Consider the following 20,615-nt stretch of genomic DNA (forward strand, 5'->3'; position numbering starts at 1 on the left):
ACCAAAATCTGACTATAAACCCGTTTGCTAAACCTTGCAATCTCTGCTATAACACTATCAGATCACTGTAAAATGCATTAAAGTACTGTGGCTGAACATCTTGTTGAGAAGGACATACTGTCCTAACCTAAAGAGTGGCTGCAGCACTATCTTAATTCTGTAAAGAGGGGGGAAAAGGAGAAAAATCACAGGCTGTGTCTGACCTTGTCACTAGTGCTCCACAAAAGAAGCCTTGTATGCACTCTTCTCTCATGCTTCATAGCTGGTACAATGAATCAGGGCACAAAAGCACTCACTAACGGCCTGACATGCATTTACAATACACAGCCTTGGCAAGAAATGCTTGTACTCAATGTCCTCATCACCCTCTCTTCCCTCACCCTTATGCTCGGGAACAAGCCTTTCCTCCGGTCTATCTGCGCCAAATGGTAGAATGTAGCAAGTCTAACCTCAGTCAAACGACATATTTCTATGGGATGACATGTCCGTGTTTAAATAAATACCGGCGCATACAGTATATATCCATCTATCCATTATTCAAACTACTTATCCTCTGATTTGCTAAAACAAAGGTAAAGACACTTGAAGATAGATGGTTGTAATTAAACTAGGACATAAAAAGTATTAAAGGTCTTTGCAAGGGGAGGTTTGGGCTACTGGCAGTGACACTGTAATCTCCAGGGTGAGAGACAGAAGATGGTTTGGTTTACTTTAGTTCAGGGGTCAGCAACCTTTTCTGTCAAAAGAGCCATTTTAGGCCAAATAAATAAACAAACAAAAAAAACATGAAACACTTTATGATTGTGATGAAGGAAGTGTGTTAGTGTTAGTCGAAGGTTAGTTGAGGGCCCAAGACCTAATAAGAGTTGCAACATAGCACAAAATTATGCTGTATACTTTGACATTAATTTTCTTCTTCTACCCTTTGTGTTTCCCTTTTGAATTTTTGGGAGGTAATTTTTCATACATTTTTAGATTTTTCTGCATTTCTGTCAAATTTCTGCAATTTTGGCAACTTCCTTTTTTTTTGCTTCTTTTTTTAGTTTTTGAATGTTATTATGATTATTATTACATTTTCTTTTCTACCTTTTTCATTCATTTTTCTGACTTTTTGGGGCAATTTCATGGACATTTTATGGTAATTTTTTGCTTTTCCTCTTCCTTTATGAGCATTTTTATCGTCACGTTTTGGGCAATATATGGTATTTTTAAAAAAAAATCAGCTTTTTTTGGGGAATATGTAATTATTGTTTTTTTTAATCTAAAAAATCAACTAATTTGCAGAATATTTTATCTAAAGATTAACAATACAAATAAATATGTAAAAACAATATTAATTTCTACAACAACAAAAAATTTGCTCCACAGCAAGCCACAGGAGAGGGACTAAAGAGCCATATGTGGCTCCAGAGTCGCAGGTTACAGACCCCTAGTTTACTTAAATGTTGATCTTGTAAATTGTCTGTAGATGTGAATGTAAGTGCATATGGTTGTTTGTCTATTTGTAGCCTTGCCATTGGCTGACGACCAATTAGCCTCTCGCCCAAAACCAGCTGAATATTATCCAGCACACCCGTGAGCCTAGTGAGGATAAGAAGTACAGAGAACTGATGCGTGGATTAGTTCTAGCTGTTTGGCCAATTTTTATTGTGGATAGTGCCAGCATGAATAAAAGGCACGGAACGATTGCATTACAGTAATGGTATGACATTTTCCAAAATATTTGTTCAAATGTCGTGAAGTAATTCCAGCAATTTAAGATTTAATTAGCACTACGCATGTTTTCATGCATAGATTGGACTAGTTTCATTAAGCATTGCACAGCATACAGATATTTTTAGTATGAAGGATTGCGTTACAGTCTGCGTAATGAAATGAGCTGATCAAACAAATTAACCACACACGTCATACCCTTTACAGGGATGTGATTTGACCAAAGTGAAATTATCTGAAAATTTAGCCGGGGGTCTGGGGGCCGCTGGCTCATGGGTTTTCCGTGTTTTTAAGTACTTTCAATGCACTCACATGACAAAGAAATAGACAAAACAACAGCATAAATTTTCAATGTATATTGAACTATCCCATATAAAATGGCAGTTTTAGTCAACTCAAAATCAGTCACATTCAAAAACATTGGACTGCCTTTGCTTTTAAAAACTATCACTGAGAATATCATCATATCTAACTAATGTGATTACTAAGTTAACACATAAATAATGTTGAAGAGTTCAAATTTCATGAACAAATAATTGTATCATGACCAAATGAAAAGTAACTCATATTAGAGCATACCACAAATGTCTTTGTTATAGCAGAAGATGTTATCTGTCGGAGTCATGTGCATACACAATGAACTACTAAAAAAAAAAATAATAAATACATTTTTTTTTGGGGGGGGGGGAGATAAAAAAAGCGGAATTCCGCGAATTAGCGGAAAAATCACATCCCTGCCTTTAGTCATATCTTTCACTCATCTAAAATCTCATTGTCGTAACTATGTAGTGTAATTTAACAAACAGTGCATGCTATGTGGTGCTGTATGTGAACAAATGATTACTTTGCGTCGTCATTCTTGAGGCTGTCACTGCGATGAGTCAACACCTGTTAGGGCTGCACACTCATAATCATGAATATAACATTCTAAATCCGTCTTAAGGTGCTAATGCACCTGCCGAGAGTAGTAATGCTAGTCTGCTATTTAAAGCACGTGAGTGGATGTGACATACGAGAGCCGCCTGCGCTAAGAAGGCTTTTTATCAATTGGCAGGATTAGTAGCATGTCTTATCGTCAACTAGGCGTGTGATTATGTTAAACAGGGTGCAGCACAAGCAAAGAATTGAAAAGAAAGGCTCAAAAGATTACACAGACTCACCTGTATTTTGACAGCAATAGAAAGCGAGTTCAGTTCTTTGTCCAGTTCTTTGAGCACGACGAGTTTTTTCAGAGTGAGGCTGCAGAGCCTGCAATTGAGAGAGAGAGAGAGAGAAAAGGTTATAAATATGAAAGAAAATTTGGACATTTTTAGGCCTGCGGGTAGAACTAAAAATGGAGCACATCTAAGATCCACACATCCAAGTGAGAGACGCTGAAAAATATTTACGTCATCAAAGAGTCTTTCGTTTAGTCGTGCCAAAGTGACGCTATATTAGGGATTGATCAGATGGCCAAACATAGCACAAAGGTTTAAGGAGTAAGCACTCATTATTTCAAATATAATCATCCTGATATCTGGAATTTATGACCCTTTTTTTTTTTAGCCACAGAACAAATGAATACAAGAAGGGTTAAACCGCATTCTAATTCTTTCCTTTAGAGCAAGTCAACTTCCTCATGACCTACTTTTCCCATCATCACTCCCGTTGCATGAAATTATGATCAGTCAAAGGTTAGTAAGAAAGACAAAGCAAGCAGACACCCACTACCTTTGAGAGTCGCTCGGCAACACTCGACCATTTCACTCGACAAACTCCCTGCTGGGCAAGTGTGATACAGGAAGGTGTTGGGAAAACGATAGCTAGTGCAAGATATGGCGTCTCGGCTGGTGTATGGAGGAACTATGTGTAAGTGTGAATATGAACGTGTGACTGTTACCTCTAAAATTGCATTTACAACCACAAGAAAAGGAAAACGTGCCTAGTATTAAACATTCACGTGTCATTCTCTCTACTCTCTATTTCAGTGAGTTTTCGTGTTATTTTATGCTTGATAAGCTAAAAAAAACAACACACACACACACTTTAGCTTTCATGTATGTTAGGTTCAATGAATTACAATCAACTGTCAGGAAGCATGACATATAAAACACAGTCTGAGTATTAGAATAAAACAAATTTAAAAAAAAACTCTCAGGACGCTGTGTGTATGCACATGCCTCCCAAAGGCAAATCTGTTTGGGTCTGGACTAATCAAATGTTATACCTTGTAGAATGCGACTCGCCTTATGGTGAGGATGAGTCACCAGCAACTCAGCTCTATGTCAGGAGGGGGAGGGGAAGACAGAAAACAGGACTGATGGTTCAACAACATCTCTCGCATCACAGCTCGCGCTCTCTTTTTTCTCCCTGACTGGGATTCACATGTAATTAAAAAAGGCTGTAGGCCCTGAATGTGTCAAATCAGTATCCAGTGCTTTTTTTTTTTGCATTCATCATTTGCCAGAGGTGTTATCTGCACTCCTGTCTACCACTGGGTTGTGTTGAACTTGAAAGTGTTAAGTCGAAGCCATCAAACCGGGTCTGGTTCCAGCAAGTGTGTTCCGATCCAGAGCCGGTTCACTTCCGCCACCCAAACAAGTCACAAAAGTGACAGACCAGGTGCCGCTCAGCATCACTTAACTTTGTGTTTGAATAGCACGACTGCCTCTTATATGAACATTTCATGCAAGGAAAGCTGCCCACAGCATAGAAACAGAAAGAGAACAGCTGAAAGAACTGCAATTGACTGTTGTCATGAAATGTGAGAATGTGGGATGGTGACTTCAGTGAGACTAACATTTGTATGTACCTAGCTGTTTCGCTCTACTTAACCAAGTTTCATTTCCCCCCCCAAACTCATGTGAAACGTACTGACAGCTGTTTTACCAAAACATTATACATTACAGTTCCCATTCTGGCATTATTAGGTTCTGTAAGAACAAGCAATAAGATATACAGATCTTAGGAATGAATCTCTGTCAAATGAGGCTTCAAGCTCAACATGTCGTCTTGTTAAAACACTAAACTATGTACTAATTCTCCATTAGTTGTGGTGGCATCACTTTGCCAAACAGAGAGTAAACAGTACAATCATTCAAAACTGAAACTGTATGAGTGGTGGGAGGATCTAACACCTAGCTGAAGTTCCATATTGCGAACGATAAGCACAAGGTGCCAAACAAAGATAAGAGGTATACTTTCTCTGTTTGCCAGTTGATAATAGCTTACAGGGGAAAACACCTTTTTGCTTGCTTTGTTATTCGCACCAAGTTCAGCTAAGATCTTATTGGGTCATCTGTTGTTAATTAAGATTATTGATGCTCTCGCCCCATGCATGGTTATTAGTGTTTTATATGTCATATAGCACCTTATCGTATGACAAATAAAACATTTCTGGATCATTGTTGTTGTTTTTTTAATGGACACTTGTTGATTGATAAACATCAGGGTCTGTTAATTACACACAAATGGGAGTTAAACAATAGTAAATGAGAGTATTTAGGCTTGGAAAATTTAATCTAGTCCACTGTCATGCTAATTTCCATCAACAGCCATCTAATGGGTAAAATAAAAACTTCATTAGGACTGCCTTGGGTGGGACCAGTTCTCAATTGCTCATTTACATTCCAATCAGCCACAAAATGTAATTCATCTACTGTACTATTGAATGAGACAGCCAAAAGCTAGGGTAAAATGTATGATGCCAGATTTATTGACTAGTGATGCTGCCAAATAGGTGCCTAAATACTCTTTGAGCTAAATAGCTTTAGCCTACATGGCATCACTTACAGGGGGTAGAGCTGCTCCAGCTAAGCCCATTACAATGACATTCATTGTATCTTCAACAACTGTTGATTTTTTGGGGATTGTAGAATGGAGCCACGCCATTACAATACAAAGCAGTTTCCTCCTAAGATTACAATCATCATTTTCAAAATATTGAGACTTAGTAGTTTAACACAATAATGTGAATGACTGTGCTAATCAATTATGTTTAAAACTATACACAGGGTTGAATCTATGTGGTTATCTTCTGAAATAATGGCAACATGTTTTTTTTTTTAGCTGAGTTGTTTAATAAATTGTTGCTGCAATAATTATTCTCATATGCACTTTGAAAAGATAATCATAATCAGATAGCGTTAGTTGGAAAAGGAAATGAAGGCTTCCGCTGCAGTCTCTGTGTACATAGGAGATGGCCAAGCTTATCTGGTAATTCATTTCAACAGCCACGGTCAAATATTTGTTTTTGATAAGTTGTCTGTAATGGACTGTTATACAGCAAAATACAATATATTAGCTTCATTACAGAAATTACACAAAGGCTTCTGATGGCTAAGTATGAACCATTCAAAATGTTTACAATTCCATGTCGCCTACAAAATTAGCCCATCATAAAATAAATTCAGAAGATTGCTATATTGACGTGTCACACAATGTTGGTGAAGAAACGACGGAAGAATAAACCAGATAGGCTGAGGCTGAGGTCACTGGGAAAAGCCCACGGGCAAACATTATCTTTTAAGCAAACAATCCGCGTTAGTCCCTTTATGAGTTTTTGCTAGCTTTGTTTAACGCAGGTCCTTTTTTTCTTGCACCAAACACCACTTTCAGTTGTTTGCTTAGTATGTTGACAGACAACCTATCATGGATGTAAAAAAACACTTCACACCTTTGTTCAAACACCAGGTTTTTGTATTTTTATATATATGTATATAAAGAGAGAGAGAGAGAAAGAGAGAGAGAGAGAGAAGGGGGGGTACATACAGTATATACATTTTAAAAAATAAATAAATAAATAAATGCTGGTGGAATTTGGGGCATGATTGTGATCTGACTGTTGAATTCTGTACAGACGCTCCCGTACTTACGAACATTCGAGTTACGAACAACGGTACATACGAACATTTCTGCGCGTACAGTATGTCGAAAAATGTTCGGAAAGAAATGCTGTAAGTTAGATTTTGTATTGCGCGTAGTGCTTCTTTACGCCGCTAATACCGACGATTGGCGCTGTGAGAGCTCATTGGAGGCTGAGCAACGTGGCGAGGAGGAGGAGGAAGAAAACGCCGGTCCCCATGAAGCAGGAAATAACTTTTGAAGCCGATTCCAGCGACGACGAAGAATCTCTCATGATATAAAATCCTCCTCTTCCTCCTCCTCCATCATCTCCTTAAGCATCGAGTACATCTTCTAAAAGTAAGTTAAACTTCATTTTATTTATCTTATTACATACATGTACTTACTGTGTGTGTGTCTTTCGCTCTCTCTCTCTAACATACGTAGTACAGTACAGTACTGTACGTATTCTCTCCATTTTATTAAAAAAAATTTTCAGTACAAACCAATGCAGGTTACTTGTACAAGCCTTAAACATACTTATATAAACATTCAATATACTTATATAGGCTTTAAACATAAATTATAATACAAAATATAGCACTGAAGCAACTTACGAACAAATTCACCTTACGAACGATCGTCCGGAACGTAACTCGTTCGTAAGGTGGGGAGCGTCTGTACTTGATTAATTGAACGGGCTTTGCTTAAATAATCGAAAGACATTGTTTGATTACAGAGCAGTACTTTACCGCATCACTCAACCAACAGGGCATATCCTACCCTCATAAAACATCCTTCCCAAGATGTGCAGCAGAGCCCTTGTGGTTACTAATGCAACACTATTTCTGGACCTCTTAAGTGATAGCGGCATTCTCAAGTAACGTGATGATAGAAGTCCTGTTTGGTTGAAGTGACTACAAAGAGACTGCTGCTGGCAAAAATCTTGCACTAGTGGTGCACATAAATGCAAGCCCCGAATTGAACAAATGACTTAGCTGCCTAAACAAAAACCCACTTTTGTATTTATTTTCCCCTGGTCAGCACTCTGCTTGATGTTTTGCCAGTTCCATGCCTTCGCATCACTGCACGGCAATTGTCAGAGGCACAAAGCAGGGGGAATGGATGATGGAGAGAGTGATTTAAAAGAGGGATGAATGAAAAAAGAGTGAATGTTTGGTATGCACTGGAGGTTACAAAGAAAGGGGGGAACAAATCTTTCAATGTACTATTGCTCCTCGACTTTGTGTGGAACACATGTGGCCTTATTCTTTTAATAAAACAAGTGGAAGAAAGCCGTAGTACTTTGTTCTTTCATAACAATTTTATACATTGGTTGCATAATTCAGTCCTGAATAAATACTGTGCGGCTCTGAAAGCCACTTTTGAATATTTTATTATTTTACAAGAAAAACGGGGGGAAAGTCTAACCACTCAGAGGATGAGATTTCCTCAGATAACGCTCCATGGTCATTTGAACTGCTTTACATTCTGTTCTTAAGTCTTTTCGGGTACAATGCTAAACACATACCTACTACAGACAGACTGCAAAGCCATTCACATAAAACAAGCAAAACTATGTGAAACATTTGAGCAACATTAAGTTCACAACAAATGAGGACGAATTGGACATCGCAAAGCAGCATGGCCCAATCATGTAGAATATAAATTATTATTTGTGATCAAGAATGATTCATACTGAATAGATGTGTTTTAACAAGTTCAAACAGTAGCATGCACTGAAAGAGATTAACATGTATTTAGGTTTGCACGCAAGAGGCATTTGAGCCCCCAATATCCCGTTATGTGACACAGATGGGTATATGCCGTTTGGGCTTTAATACCACAAAAGAAACCTTCTCGAGCCTGCTGTGTAAATAGGGGAAAGAGGCCATGTCAAGTGTATACACAACAGAATATGAGCATGTCGTTTTCTGGTGCTGTAAAATTGTCAACAAACATATTCCAGTAGGGCACAAAAAGGTGTGATGCGGGCTTGAAAGTTGCAGGTGAGCATGTTGAGTAAGGATGGGAATAAAATATAGTACAATAGCTACAATTGGTTGATTTTGTGTTGACGGTTATGACAATAGTGTGGAAGAACAACAACATGATCACAGCAAAGGCCTACAATCACGCAGAACCCAGTTACGGCACTAACTGTAGGCAGCATTAAAATTATTATACGATACGAACACTGCATGTAGCAGGCGCTCAGAACAAGAACACTGCAACATTACTGAAGATTAAAAAGAACAACAAGACTCAATTATAGACTCTACTGAAAAACAAGAACACGATTTTCGATGTACTAAAAGATGTACTAAAGATAATGAACAAAAAAGACCTTACAAAACTACAATTACAACCAAACTCAGCCTAGACTAGCTCACATAAAATCCCTTTTCAACTCCGCATCTCCCCAAAATTATTCAACCTCCTGTGATTTTGTAGACACAAATCTCCAGTGTCACCCTCACTGCCACATACTTTTGCACAGCACGAGCTCGGTTTTATTGAACTCTGTTTGCAAGTGACCATCGTATAAGCGTCTGAGACTGTAACAGCAACACTCACTTTGTCAACATCATCTTGCGCCGCAATCGTGAGGCAATACTAATTGATTTTAGGCTCCTACTGTTAAACTAAGGTAACAGTTGGATTACATGTGGGTGGCTTGGTCAAGGCTGGGGAGTGAGACTCAAGGACAAAGTCATAAAACAAAGGAACTGTTCACCATTTCAGATGCAAAGAGAAAGTGATCAGTAGAATAGTCAGGCAAGCCAACAAGTAATTCCTTGGAATTGAATTGCTAGAAACGGGCTCTCAAAATTAACCAGTTTTCGTTTCACATCCCTACTTCTACAAATAAAACATTTAAGAGTTGGCACTTCTTGTTGGGATCCTACTAATAATAGGAATACTGTAAGTAATAAGAAAAAAAAGTTTAATGATTGGGATAAAGATATGTGATTTCTGAGATTGCAAAACAAGAATTCACAGTTGTGCAATTGTAATAAATCAAGAGGCTCCCTAGAACTATGGCAGAATCAGACTTCGATAAGATTATCATACATTTGACGTAATTCTGAATAGTGCTTGTTCATTGAAGTTCAGATGACATGGCATCCATTTGGAAAAATAACTCCATTGACCACTAGCATACCCTTTAACAGATGCTGACCTAAAATATTTATTTTTTCCTATTCAGAGCATAAAAGTGGCATAAAAAATAAATTATCCATCACCATGGATGATTTTGTTTATGAGAAAAATAAATCATAAAAACCCACAAAATAGTAACCTATTAATTCTTTACACACTCTGATCTTAAAAGTCACTGCTTTAAAAATAAAAATATATATAAAAAAAACTAATACATCTAATTCATTCAGTCATAACAGACAGTATGACTTGGTCACCAATAACAAATGAAATGAACAAGACCCTGCAAAGGTTAAGTGGACTTCTTGTCAACCCTTTAGCCTGATGTCTGATGACTGTGTTCATCGTCCGTCCGTCCGTCCGTCTTCTTCCGCTTATCCGGGGTCGGGTCGCGGGGGCAGCAGCTTTAGCAGGGAAGCCCAGACTTCCCTCTCCCCAGCCACTTCAGCCAGCTCATCCGACGGGACCCCAAGGCGTTCCCAGGACAGCCGAGAGACATAGTCTCTCCAGCGTGTCCTGGGTCGTGAGTATGGAGAAATACTGACTGTGTTCAGTGATCTGAAAAATATTACCAGGAACTCAGTTGCATTCCTTTGTTTCTATTTTGCAGGAATAAACAACTCTTTTGTTCAAACCTGAACAGCAACTGATGAAGTCAGCAGGCCTATGTTTGTAGTGACCATGGAAGACATGACCGGGCAAAGCATGTTTACAGCCCAAATCACAAGAGAAGTCAGACTACAGGCCTGAGCTATAAAGCAAAAATATTGTGGCGTAAGGAGTCCACTTCAGGTTGAATTAGGCTTTACTGTATCCCAAAATGGAACACACTAACTTGACCTAGAGAAGTTTAAAATACATCCAGAGCAGCTACAAACAATATGCAGTGTTGTAAACAGTAACAGTGGTGATCTTATACATGTTTAAGTTAATTCCACTTAAAAAATAAAGCAAGTGGACATCAGGACATGCGGCAAAAGCAATAATTCAGACATTTGATCAGAACATTTGTGACACGCAATGACATCTTTAATTGATGTCTCCATGTGAAATGACAACGTTGAGGAACGGACATCTTATTTCTTATGTTCTCCTTGACTCCTCGATAGGATCTCAGGTGAGGCACTAACTCGTAAACAGAAGAGCAAACAGTTTGCAAATTAGCCTCAATGTATGGCAGGTAATTCCTCAGGTTGTTCAATTTTAATAGAAAAATAAGACTTTCTTGATAATACCATTATGTTCATAATACTGTAAACCAAACCAATAAATTATTTATGGGCGCTAAACCATCCATAATCTTTTAGAAAGTCCGTCCTGCCAATCCTGTTTTTCATAAAAAGCAGCGTACACCTTCGGCGTTCCAATCTTGTTTTATTGTAAAACATTGAAGAATATCTGTGAAACAATACAAACAGGTTGTTTTAACTGCAACCGCACATGAAGTACTTCTCTCAAATGCAAAATAAACGAAAAGCCTATTAGTCATCTCAGCAGAAGAGGACAATGGCTGACTTTTTCAAACCCCTGAGGAGGGAGATGAGATCGGTGGAAAAGAGCGGTTTATTTTTCAGGGATCGGCCGATCGCCGATCCTCCAAACTTAAGGAAATCGGGGCCGTGCACCCCTGCATAATAGCTTTGTGCTCAACTAAACAAGCCGCAAATTTACAGTGAGTAAGCAAATTTGTGAGTAAACTGCGACAAAAATCATCATTTCATCTTTTGCTGCATTTTTGTTTGGTGGTATGCTGTGAATTTTTTTGTTGCAGTGCCTTGGCTCAATAAAAGTTGAGAAACACTGACATTAAGGAAGAAAGGTGGAACATACAGTACTATAGAATGCAAACAGAAACACAGTTCAGACTCCTTAATCTGGGATTAGACAAGCAGGCGGCCCCTCTTCAGTGCTGTTTGAGAGTTGACACGCTAAATAATGATGTGTCCTTAACCAGATTCTAAGTAACAATTGGCTTGTTTTTCTCTTTACCTTATTCTGTATTTGTGAAAAAAATACCAAGATAATATTCATTCCATTATCCACCATGTCAACAAAGCACACAAAATACTGTATCTCTGCTTTAGTCAATCGAGCTGACATCATCATTTACTCTAGAGCAAGGTTCACCAACCTTTTTGAAGCTGAGAGCTACTTCTTGGCTACTAATTTGTGCGAAGTTCTACTACTAGTTTGATACAAATTTCAGAAATTACAAAATTTGCTCGAATTATGTTTGTTATACTATTATTTGAGAGGGGGACGAGGGTAAATCTGCTAAATTCGCCACAAAATTTGGTCGTCACAAAAATGTTTGCCTCAAAACGGGCAATTACCTGAATAACCACTGGAATAATCGATTACCGGTGTTTACATTTTCAAATGACCATTTATACAACATCCCTAGAAAATCACAATCCTGGTACACTATCACTGGTGAGTTATTTTTGGAATAGGTCCACGGGCTACTCAAGTGGTCCTTGGGGGCTACTTGGTGACCATGGGCACCACGTTGGTAACCCCGGTTCTAGAGAAGTGCTCCTCAACCCCGGTCGTCAAGTACCCCTTTCCAGCTCTGCATGAAGCATGGAAAACAGGCTACATAGGGGGTACTCGAGGATCGGGGTTGAGAACACCTGTTCTAGAGTATGGTTTTTAGAGGTCTACTTAAGAGACTGGTTTTGTCTGTATACACCACGACGATTGATTAATTGGTTAAATATCAATTTTGATGATTTTGTTTGTTCTTTATTCGGCATTGGATTTGAAATTAAATGAACAAGATGTGCTTTAACTGCAGATTTTCAGATTTAATTTAAGGGTATTTACATCTAAACAAGGTAAACGTGTCGGAATTATAAAGAGTTTGTTCATATGCCTCCCAGATTTTCATGACAAGGGCGGGCTAGCTGCATGCTAGCATCTCATATGCTCGGGCTAAGCAGTTTCCGTGATGACATTTTGTGTCATTATGAATCCAACTGGAGAAGCCTACAAGGCAGGATGCACACCGCTGCAATATGATTGGCTGCTGTGCCACTGGTAGGGTATGGCGCACATGCCAAAAACTCCAGTGTGAATCTTAATCATGTGTACTGCCATCTTGGCTTAGCGCTCACTGTGGGTGGGGGGAAAAAATATGCGAACAGGCTGAACGGAACACAAACGAATCGAACGGTTTTGGACGGTTGTCAAAAAACGTTCCACCCATAGTGTCCATGTATCCCCGTCCAGAAAGGTATTTAATTCAAACTGTGAATTCTGGTAGACTGCAAAGCATCTCTTACGCCACAATGACAAGTTTGTTTTCAGCTCATCTGTCAGGTACTTTCATTCATCCGCATCAGAGTTTTATCTGAAAGAATAGTCCATGTGTTGTTGCTGGCACATCCAACTCAGGAAATGCCTGTATGGGAGAGGTGGGAAATAAGTAGAGCAAGAACAAGGCAATAGAGTAAAACAGTTTAAAGACATAGACCAGATTCACCCTGAGCCTGGGTTGTTTTCTGACTGCAACACATAACTGGATAGAACTTCATTTGCAAAGAACCCATTATCCATCTAACAAAGATCTGAACTTTATCCCATTCTGACATCCAGGCAGGGGTGGGGTAGAGGGTATGTTGGGGTCCTTTCCCTTCGTGATGAATTCAAGAGAAGCAGCCTGCCTGCTCTCAAGAACTGGAACAGATCTGCAATGCTTGGTGGGCAATCCGCAGCCTCAATCCTGACCCCACCTCCCAGGGTGCAGGTTGTTGGTCAACAATGGAACGCTAAAGGGGGTAGTGGGGGGGGGCTGAGCGAAGCGAACCATCCCAGCGTCCCTCTAGTTGCCAGGACTGTGAAACGTTCCCCAAGGAAATTCCTTCTTCTCCAGGAAGGCAGAGGAAGGAAACCAAGTGGATTTTGACACATTTCATTCAGGCTGTGGGAGTGAGCGTGAAAATGGGGAGAGTCAGGGTGCCGATTGGTCCACCCTTAAAGACCATGTGAACACCGTGGTAAAACAAGAAGTCCAGTTGATTTCAAAATCTGATTTTCAGGACGACTAAAAGAAACTTTTTAATCATGTACACGAAATGTGAACTCTGTATTTGACCCATCAAAGCAAACGAGTAGTTTGTGGTATAGCTGTCTGCGCAACCATGTGTCTGGAGACCTTTGAACCGAAATCTCCCCAGTGGCAGATGACAATCTTAACCACTTAGTGACCTCAGTATCGCAGTTGATTGGCCCCTGACCCGATCTGATGAAATTGATCATATTTATATTTGCATCATCTACTGTATTTCGTGGCAACAAGATAAATTCATTACCCGCCAAAATGGACTGCTTGCAATATAGTGACATGGTCCACATTATTGTGATACACCTGCCATTTGTGTCTGTGTCACCACCGTAAAAGGCCACTTGAGATGGCTGATGGGGGTGTTTATGCTTTAGGAAGCAGAGGATTACGCTGTCGGTGTCTGTATGCACCATTTGATTACGATCCCTTCTTTTCCTGTTATGAAATTAAATTACTGCAGCAACCCCACACTAAAAGACACAATGGGCAAAGCTCGGGAGGTTGCAAGGCGTGAATGGACAAAATAAGCTTATGGCATTTTATCGACAATGCTGTTTTAGTAGCATGTCCATGTCATTGTTTTCTTGAAGTGGGATAGAGACGTGTGATATTACAATGGTTTATGACTAGAAAAGAAGAGTAGAATTCACTAGAGTGCATGAAATAACATCGTTTCACAAAAAGCTCTTTTTCTCCGTTTTTTGTTTCAAAACAGAGAATTTCGGTGAAAGTAACCATTTTCTATTGTTGACTACTGAAGAACGGAATAAGGTAGAAACAAACTTTTTTTCTGATGAAAGATGAGAGTCCAATCTTTCATTTGGTAGTATGTGTGTTTCCATAGTCCAAACACAACATTTTCTGTGGACCTTGAAAGATCAGTCAAAATGCTTAAATCGGCTGGCACTGGGAACAACCCGTTTCTGAAAACGTCTGGCAGTGAAAGAGTTAAGCAGCACTCTACGTGCAAAGGGCTCTCTATATTGCATCTCCTTAAATGGGATCCAACTCAGTCGCAACACTAGATCAATTATTCATTCAATTCTTGTTTAGGCTAATATATATATTTTTTTTACTATTATACGACTACTACAAACCAGAATTACTTTGCCTGTCTTGATTGTTTATAATCAATAAGACAACCTTTTGACAGATTATACAGGAATGGGGGCAAAGGTATAAGGCTCATTGAAGTAGATGACAGAAGGGTTATCTTGGAGTTGGGACCCAGAACGAAGAATGCTCTGGTCCCCACAGATAACGTCAGCTAAAAATTGACAGGATTTAGTCTGCGGGCTTAACTTTGGAAAGCACACCAGCCATGAAGTTTTTATTTATTTTTTGGGGTCGGGGTTAAATATTTCTTGTTATGACTTGTGCAACTTTTAGAATTTATGATGGCGGTTTAAATTCAGAAGTTTTGTCAGACTTATTTTTCTGAAAATGCTAAGTGGATTTCGATTTTGTGTATTCATTGTAATGTTCCATTGTATTGACATTGTATTGTTTTGTTTTTTTCATTTTTGTAGAATAAAACCCATAATTCTTTCAAAGCATAGAGTGTAGCGGTGTGCCAAAAAATAGATTCTCATAAGAATCGCGATTCTCATTTAGTATGATTCAGAATCAATTTGAAATGTCCCAAAATCTATTTTGTTTTCAATTATTTTATATAGTCTTGCCCTTGTTTGTGTGTGCCTTTATTGGGAGCACTGTTCATGTTGTACACGATTTGGCCACTTAGGAGTAGTATGGTTTCACGTGTTCTGATACACTGTTAAGTTGTAGCCACATAAAAGCAAAAAGTCATGATCACGTTATTCCAATTAAAGTTGTTGTTTTTTTGCAGTGTAGGAAGAGCATATGTCGATCACTAATGTTAAGATGCTTCTCTGTATACATTCCTGAAGTGTTTTGTATGAATAGCCGTTCTTTTGTGTGATAAAAGTGCCACGAGTAGCACACTAATTAGCATTAGCGAGTCAAACTGGAGTAGATCATGACAATTCTTTGCATATCTATAAATTGAAGCAGAAATCATTGTCAATCACATAATGATCATTTTGAATCTAAAATCGTTCTGAATCTAATATCGATTCTGAATCGAATCGCAGACCCAAAAATCGGAATCAAATCGAATCGTGAGACAGTCAAAGATACCCAGCCCTAATAGAGTGTGCAAGAAAAAGAAGCATTCCAGAAATTAATCTCATCATAATGAACAACATTTCCCCCTTATCCATCCTTGGTTGCTCAGCAACACCAAACAGTCAGCTATACAGTCAGCTATTTGTAATAGTGAACACGCTGGGTACACTCACTATGCTACCATTCCACCTTGACCACAAAGCGTGTTTGTGTTGCATTGTTGCAACTTACGAGGTAAAATGAAAAACAGAGTAATCAGTTTTCTAAAAAAAAAATAAAGCCAACAGCAGTTGTATTGTACCACATTGTATCAGCACAGTTTAAGGTGAAGTCCAAGAATTGAAAAAAAAAAAACTCCCAGGGATAGAACATTCAGAACATAAGACAAACAAAAACATAACTCAAAGACACATGTGACGTGACTGTTCAAAGATCCAAGGAAGATGGGATAAAAGGTAAACATGAACTACAAATTAGTTGGTGGGATAGTACTGGTAACCCACTAAATGGTAGTAGTAGTCAGAACCTCAGTTTTTGGGCCAAGGTTGGGTACGTTTTCCTTTGGTATGTGTTTTGTGCATAAAGAGAATAACTTTATTGCTAACGGGCAAATATAGACCGCCGGTTCACGAAACTCCCCAAATTCCAGATGCTTACTGATCATCTTTTTCACTATCCATCCGGTGTACCGCTGCGTGCTGCACTGCACTCCACTCCCACTCCCCTCCAGCCTTGAAGAAATGGTGGCTAAGATTTAGGAGCGACGGGCCACCACTTCTACGACTGAATAAATGTCGAGGGAACACAATGTGTTTGTAGTAAGAATTGATTACAATAATAAAGAAATCACACAACTTAACATCACCACAGTCACTCGTTGACTACTCAGCGCACCAAATTCCCTGCAGCACAGATCGGCTAAGCAGCCAATGATGGCTAAGCGGGGCGTATCATCATGAATCACATGAGTCAGGAGTATGTCTTTGACCTTTGCCAAACCCTGAGATTGACCCACCGAACCTCTGGGATTCCATCAAACCCAGGTTAAGAACCACTGTCATATATGTGTTGATTCACAGATGAAACAACATGCTTAAATAGACAACTAAAATGCACGTAAACCAGTACACAAGTGGGCAATGACAACACAAAAGTAAACAATAATCACTATAAATACAAATCAAGGCACGCACGCATGCACGCACACACACACATCCATTTTTACCAAGCAGATGCTACTGAAAATAACATGTAGCGATAATCATAATGACTAATGACTAGCATGAAAATGGCCTGACAAGCTTGCGGCACATTTTAATTCTTACTGTTCCCTCTACATTACGTAACTGTCAAGCTTTGAAGGGTGAGTAGTTTATTTTATTCTTGTTCTGTTATAAAGTGCCATTAAAAAGTGTGTGCCAAATTTGTCGAAAATACCACAGTTTCCCATCTTCAATGTTGATCATTACAAATCAACTAACTTTACATTATTCCCAGAGGGAGAAATAGTTCAATTGGGACATCTTGGGAGTCAACTGTCCAGGGATGCTTGATTGTTTTTGACTTGAAGTGTAAAATATATATTTTTTTAAATAAATAAAAAACATCTGGATAATGTTCAAGTACATTTTGCCACACTAATTACTGCTAAACACTAGCTCTCCAAAAAATTTTTTATCAAGAAACACAATTACCTCTTCCACAAATGAAAGAAAGGTAATGTGACACAAAAGAGTAAGCAATGTCCATAAACAGCATTCTTAACATCTATTTGTGTTACGTCATCGGCTATCTGAGCTAACGACGATGCTGAATAATGCTCATGTGCAACTCGTCAACTCCGCAGTAAATAATTCATGTTGTTCACATGTTGTGACTCCATTCACACTTGCTTGCATACTCATGTAGGCAGCACGCACGCACGCACATCCAGAGTGGAGGAAGCCCTCCCCTTGCAAGCCCACTTTCCCCCCAGTGAGTAGAACAGATCTAGGTCAAAGCTGATTAATGTACCCCCAGCTCCCCAGAGAGGCTTCTGATCAGGTGGCAGCAGTGTGCCTTCTCACCGGCGATGCATACTAATGCACACACAGGTCTGCTTGAAAATAAATTGTATAGTGAGGCTGGCATCATGACAAGTGTGTCAGCTAATGTGCATATAATATTTCGTGTGCCACAGGCCGTGGAAACATACCGAGTGCGCTTGCACTTGACGAGTTAAAGGCATGAGAGCATGAATAGGCGTAAACTTACAAAAACAAGACAAGATCCGATTTGTTTACAAGGTTCACAGCACTGTGCCGCTACGAAATGACAATATGGGACAAACAGCACCCGTATCATCGTGCATCTGGAATGTTGGTGTCAATTAATCCCAACTCTGATTTAAATGTAGCTAAAATATTTGAACAGATTGGCAGCCATCTGTCAATCTGACGATTTACTGCAGCAGGCGTTAGAGAAACTAGTTAGCGCAACTTTGCTAGCTAGTTATTACCATAACAATCGGAAACCACAATAACAACAAAAAACAAACACACAAAAAAAACAAGCAGTCAACAGTCATTATGGTTATGACAAAGATGAAGCCCATTGTGTCTATGAATCTGGCGCTAGCAAGCGCCGTATTATGATAATACGCGGTTGTTTTTTAACACCTACTGTTAACTCTTAACACCACTAATGAATGCTTGTAGCTTTAGCATTAGCCAGCTCGCTAGTTAGCTTCACAGTTAGCCAACCCAGTAAACCAGAAATGCATGGCAGCTCGTTCGCATTGCTTCACGTTAGTCACCGAGGGCGTTGCTTATCCAACATAGCATCGATCATAGACCACAAAACAAAATTTAACGTCAACGTTACCTCGGGACGCAGTTCGGCGATGATCGGTCTATCTCCCAGGTTGCAAAGAGGTTCATGGGGACAGGCATGCCGCCGGAGCCCGATCCCAGCACCACAGCCCCGGCGAGGGCTCCGGCAGGGAACGTCGACGGCACCGGTACACACCCGGTACTGCTGTTCGGGCTCTGGAAAGCGGCCCGGGAGCCTCCTCTCTCAACAGCCGCCGCCATCATCACCTCCACTGCCGAGGGAGCAACACTAGCTGTGTCGGACGTACGCGGGAGCCCGTGTAGTGCACGCTGCTTGCCCAGCTCCTCCAGACTCCCGACTACCCGAGTCCTCTACTGCCAGTGGCGGAGAAGCTGAGAGTCGGGGCGGGGCGGGGCATGCCAGCACAGGCGTGGGGGTGGGGGGTGTCGTTTGCACCTCCTTGCCTTGGGAATGTGTAAAATTATCCACATCAAAACAAACGCTTGTTCGTTTTATATGCAAAACGAAGCCCACGAAAGCCATTTAGCCACTCGATAATAAAGACGGCAAGCAGATTGGAGAAAAATAGTACCGTACACATTAGGCTACCACAGTTCTATTTTGCACTATAACCAAATATCCACATTTGAGGTTTTGCCTCCCCACTAAAACCCCAAATGAAAACTTGAAGAAAACAACAACTTAATGTTAAGGTCAGCCTTGTGCCCACTCATAATATGAATATATTTGTCGAGATGGCGAAGCATGGTTCTAAATATTTGATCATCGGCCAGCCGATTTATCTGCTTGATTTCCTTAATTTAACCCTGAAAAACAAACCGATCTTGTCCACCGACCTCGTCTCCATCCTCAGAGGTCTGAAAAAGTAATCCACTGTCCTATTCTGCTGACATGACTAATAGGCTTTTCATTTTTATTTGAGATAGGATAACTACTTCATGTGCAGTTAAAACAACCCGTTTGTATTATTTCACAGATATTGTTCAATGTTTTCCAATAAAACAAAATTGGAACACTGAAGGTATGTGTTGCTTGTTATGAAAAAAAAACAGGATCGGCAAAAATTTGGATCGGCAGGTCAGACTTTTTACAAGATCAGGGATCGGACGGAATTTTTTTTATCGATGCAGCCCTAATTTGTAGCCTATATAGTATGTATAGGATGTACACGACATAGCTCCGCAGATGCTTGATGAGGCCGACATCTGCCAAAAAAGGATGTACCATTCCCGTCAAGGGGAGAACATTGTCGCAGGTGTGGATCTAACAGTCTGGTGAAGAGTCCAACTATTAATGTTTGAATGTTGTTGTTTTTTAACAATTGGGTGCTCTCTAACCACGAACTGAACGACAAAATACCCCAACAGGTATTCTGATCTATCAATAGATCAATACATTTCCTTTCTTTGATAAAAATGACAGTCCTCTCCATCATGTTGTTCAAGCCTTAGCGAGCCTTAGTGAGGCTTCAAACAGGATGTTCTCAAAGGGAAGTCGCCAATGTGCTAAGAATGTCATGTGTCATCAGCAAGTTGCAATAGAGATACAGACTGGCTATAAGGGTCCCAGAATGGCATAGAAGCTGACATCCTTGGAAATATCTATGTATTGCCAATTCCTTTACAGTTTTTTTCCCTTGTTGTTTTGTGTGTTATTTTTTTTTACAAATGAATCATCTTCTTAAGGAATCTTATCTTAAGGAAATATTTAAAATTGATTGAATTAAATTAAATTATATATATATATATATATATATATATATATATATATATATATATTATTATTATTTATTTTATTTTTTTCAGGTAATGCTCACTTAACATAGAGACATAGAGATAACATTTTTTATTAACCCATTAAAATTTAAGAC

The 20,615-nt window shown here is 39.4% G+C and overlaps 1 protein-coding gene across 2 annotated transcripts in view; it reads right to left on the bottom strand.

Moving 5' to 3' along the window:
- Positions 1 to 19,107, bottom strand: part of LOC144061889 (phosphofurin acidic cluster sorting protein 2) — a 44,436-nt gene extending 25,329 nt beyond the window's left edge. For both annotated transcript variants that reach the window (XM_077582787.1, XM_077582786.1), the window contains exons 1-2: positions 18,776 to 19,107; positions 2,874 to 2,961 (exon numbers count right to left, since the gene is read on the bottom strand). In XM_077582787.1, coding sequence (XP_077438913.1) covers positions 2,874 to 2,961; positions 18,776 to 18,987 — 300 coding nt within the window. In that variant the 5' untranslated portion in view covers positions 18,988 to 19,107. The remainder of the gene's footprint in view (positions 1 to 2,873; positions 2,962 to 18,775) is intronic.
- Positions 19,108 to 20,615: the final 1,508 nt, after the last annotated feature.

The sequence above is a fragment of the Vanacampus margaritifer genome, chromosome 12 (genome assembly GCF_051991255.1).
Source record: "Vanacampus margaritifer isolate UIUO_Vmar chromosome 12, RoL_Vmar_1.0, whole genome shotgun sequence".
NCBI lineage: Eukaryota > Metazoa > Chordata > Actinopteri > Syngnathiformes > Syngnathidae > Vanacampus > Vanacampus margaritifer.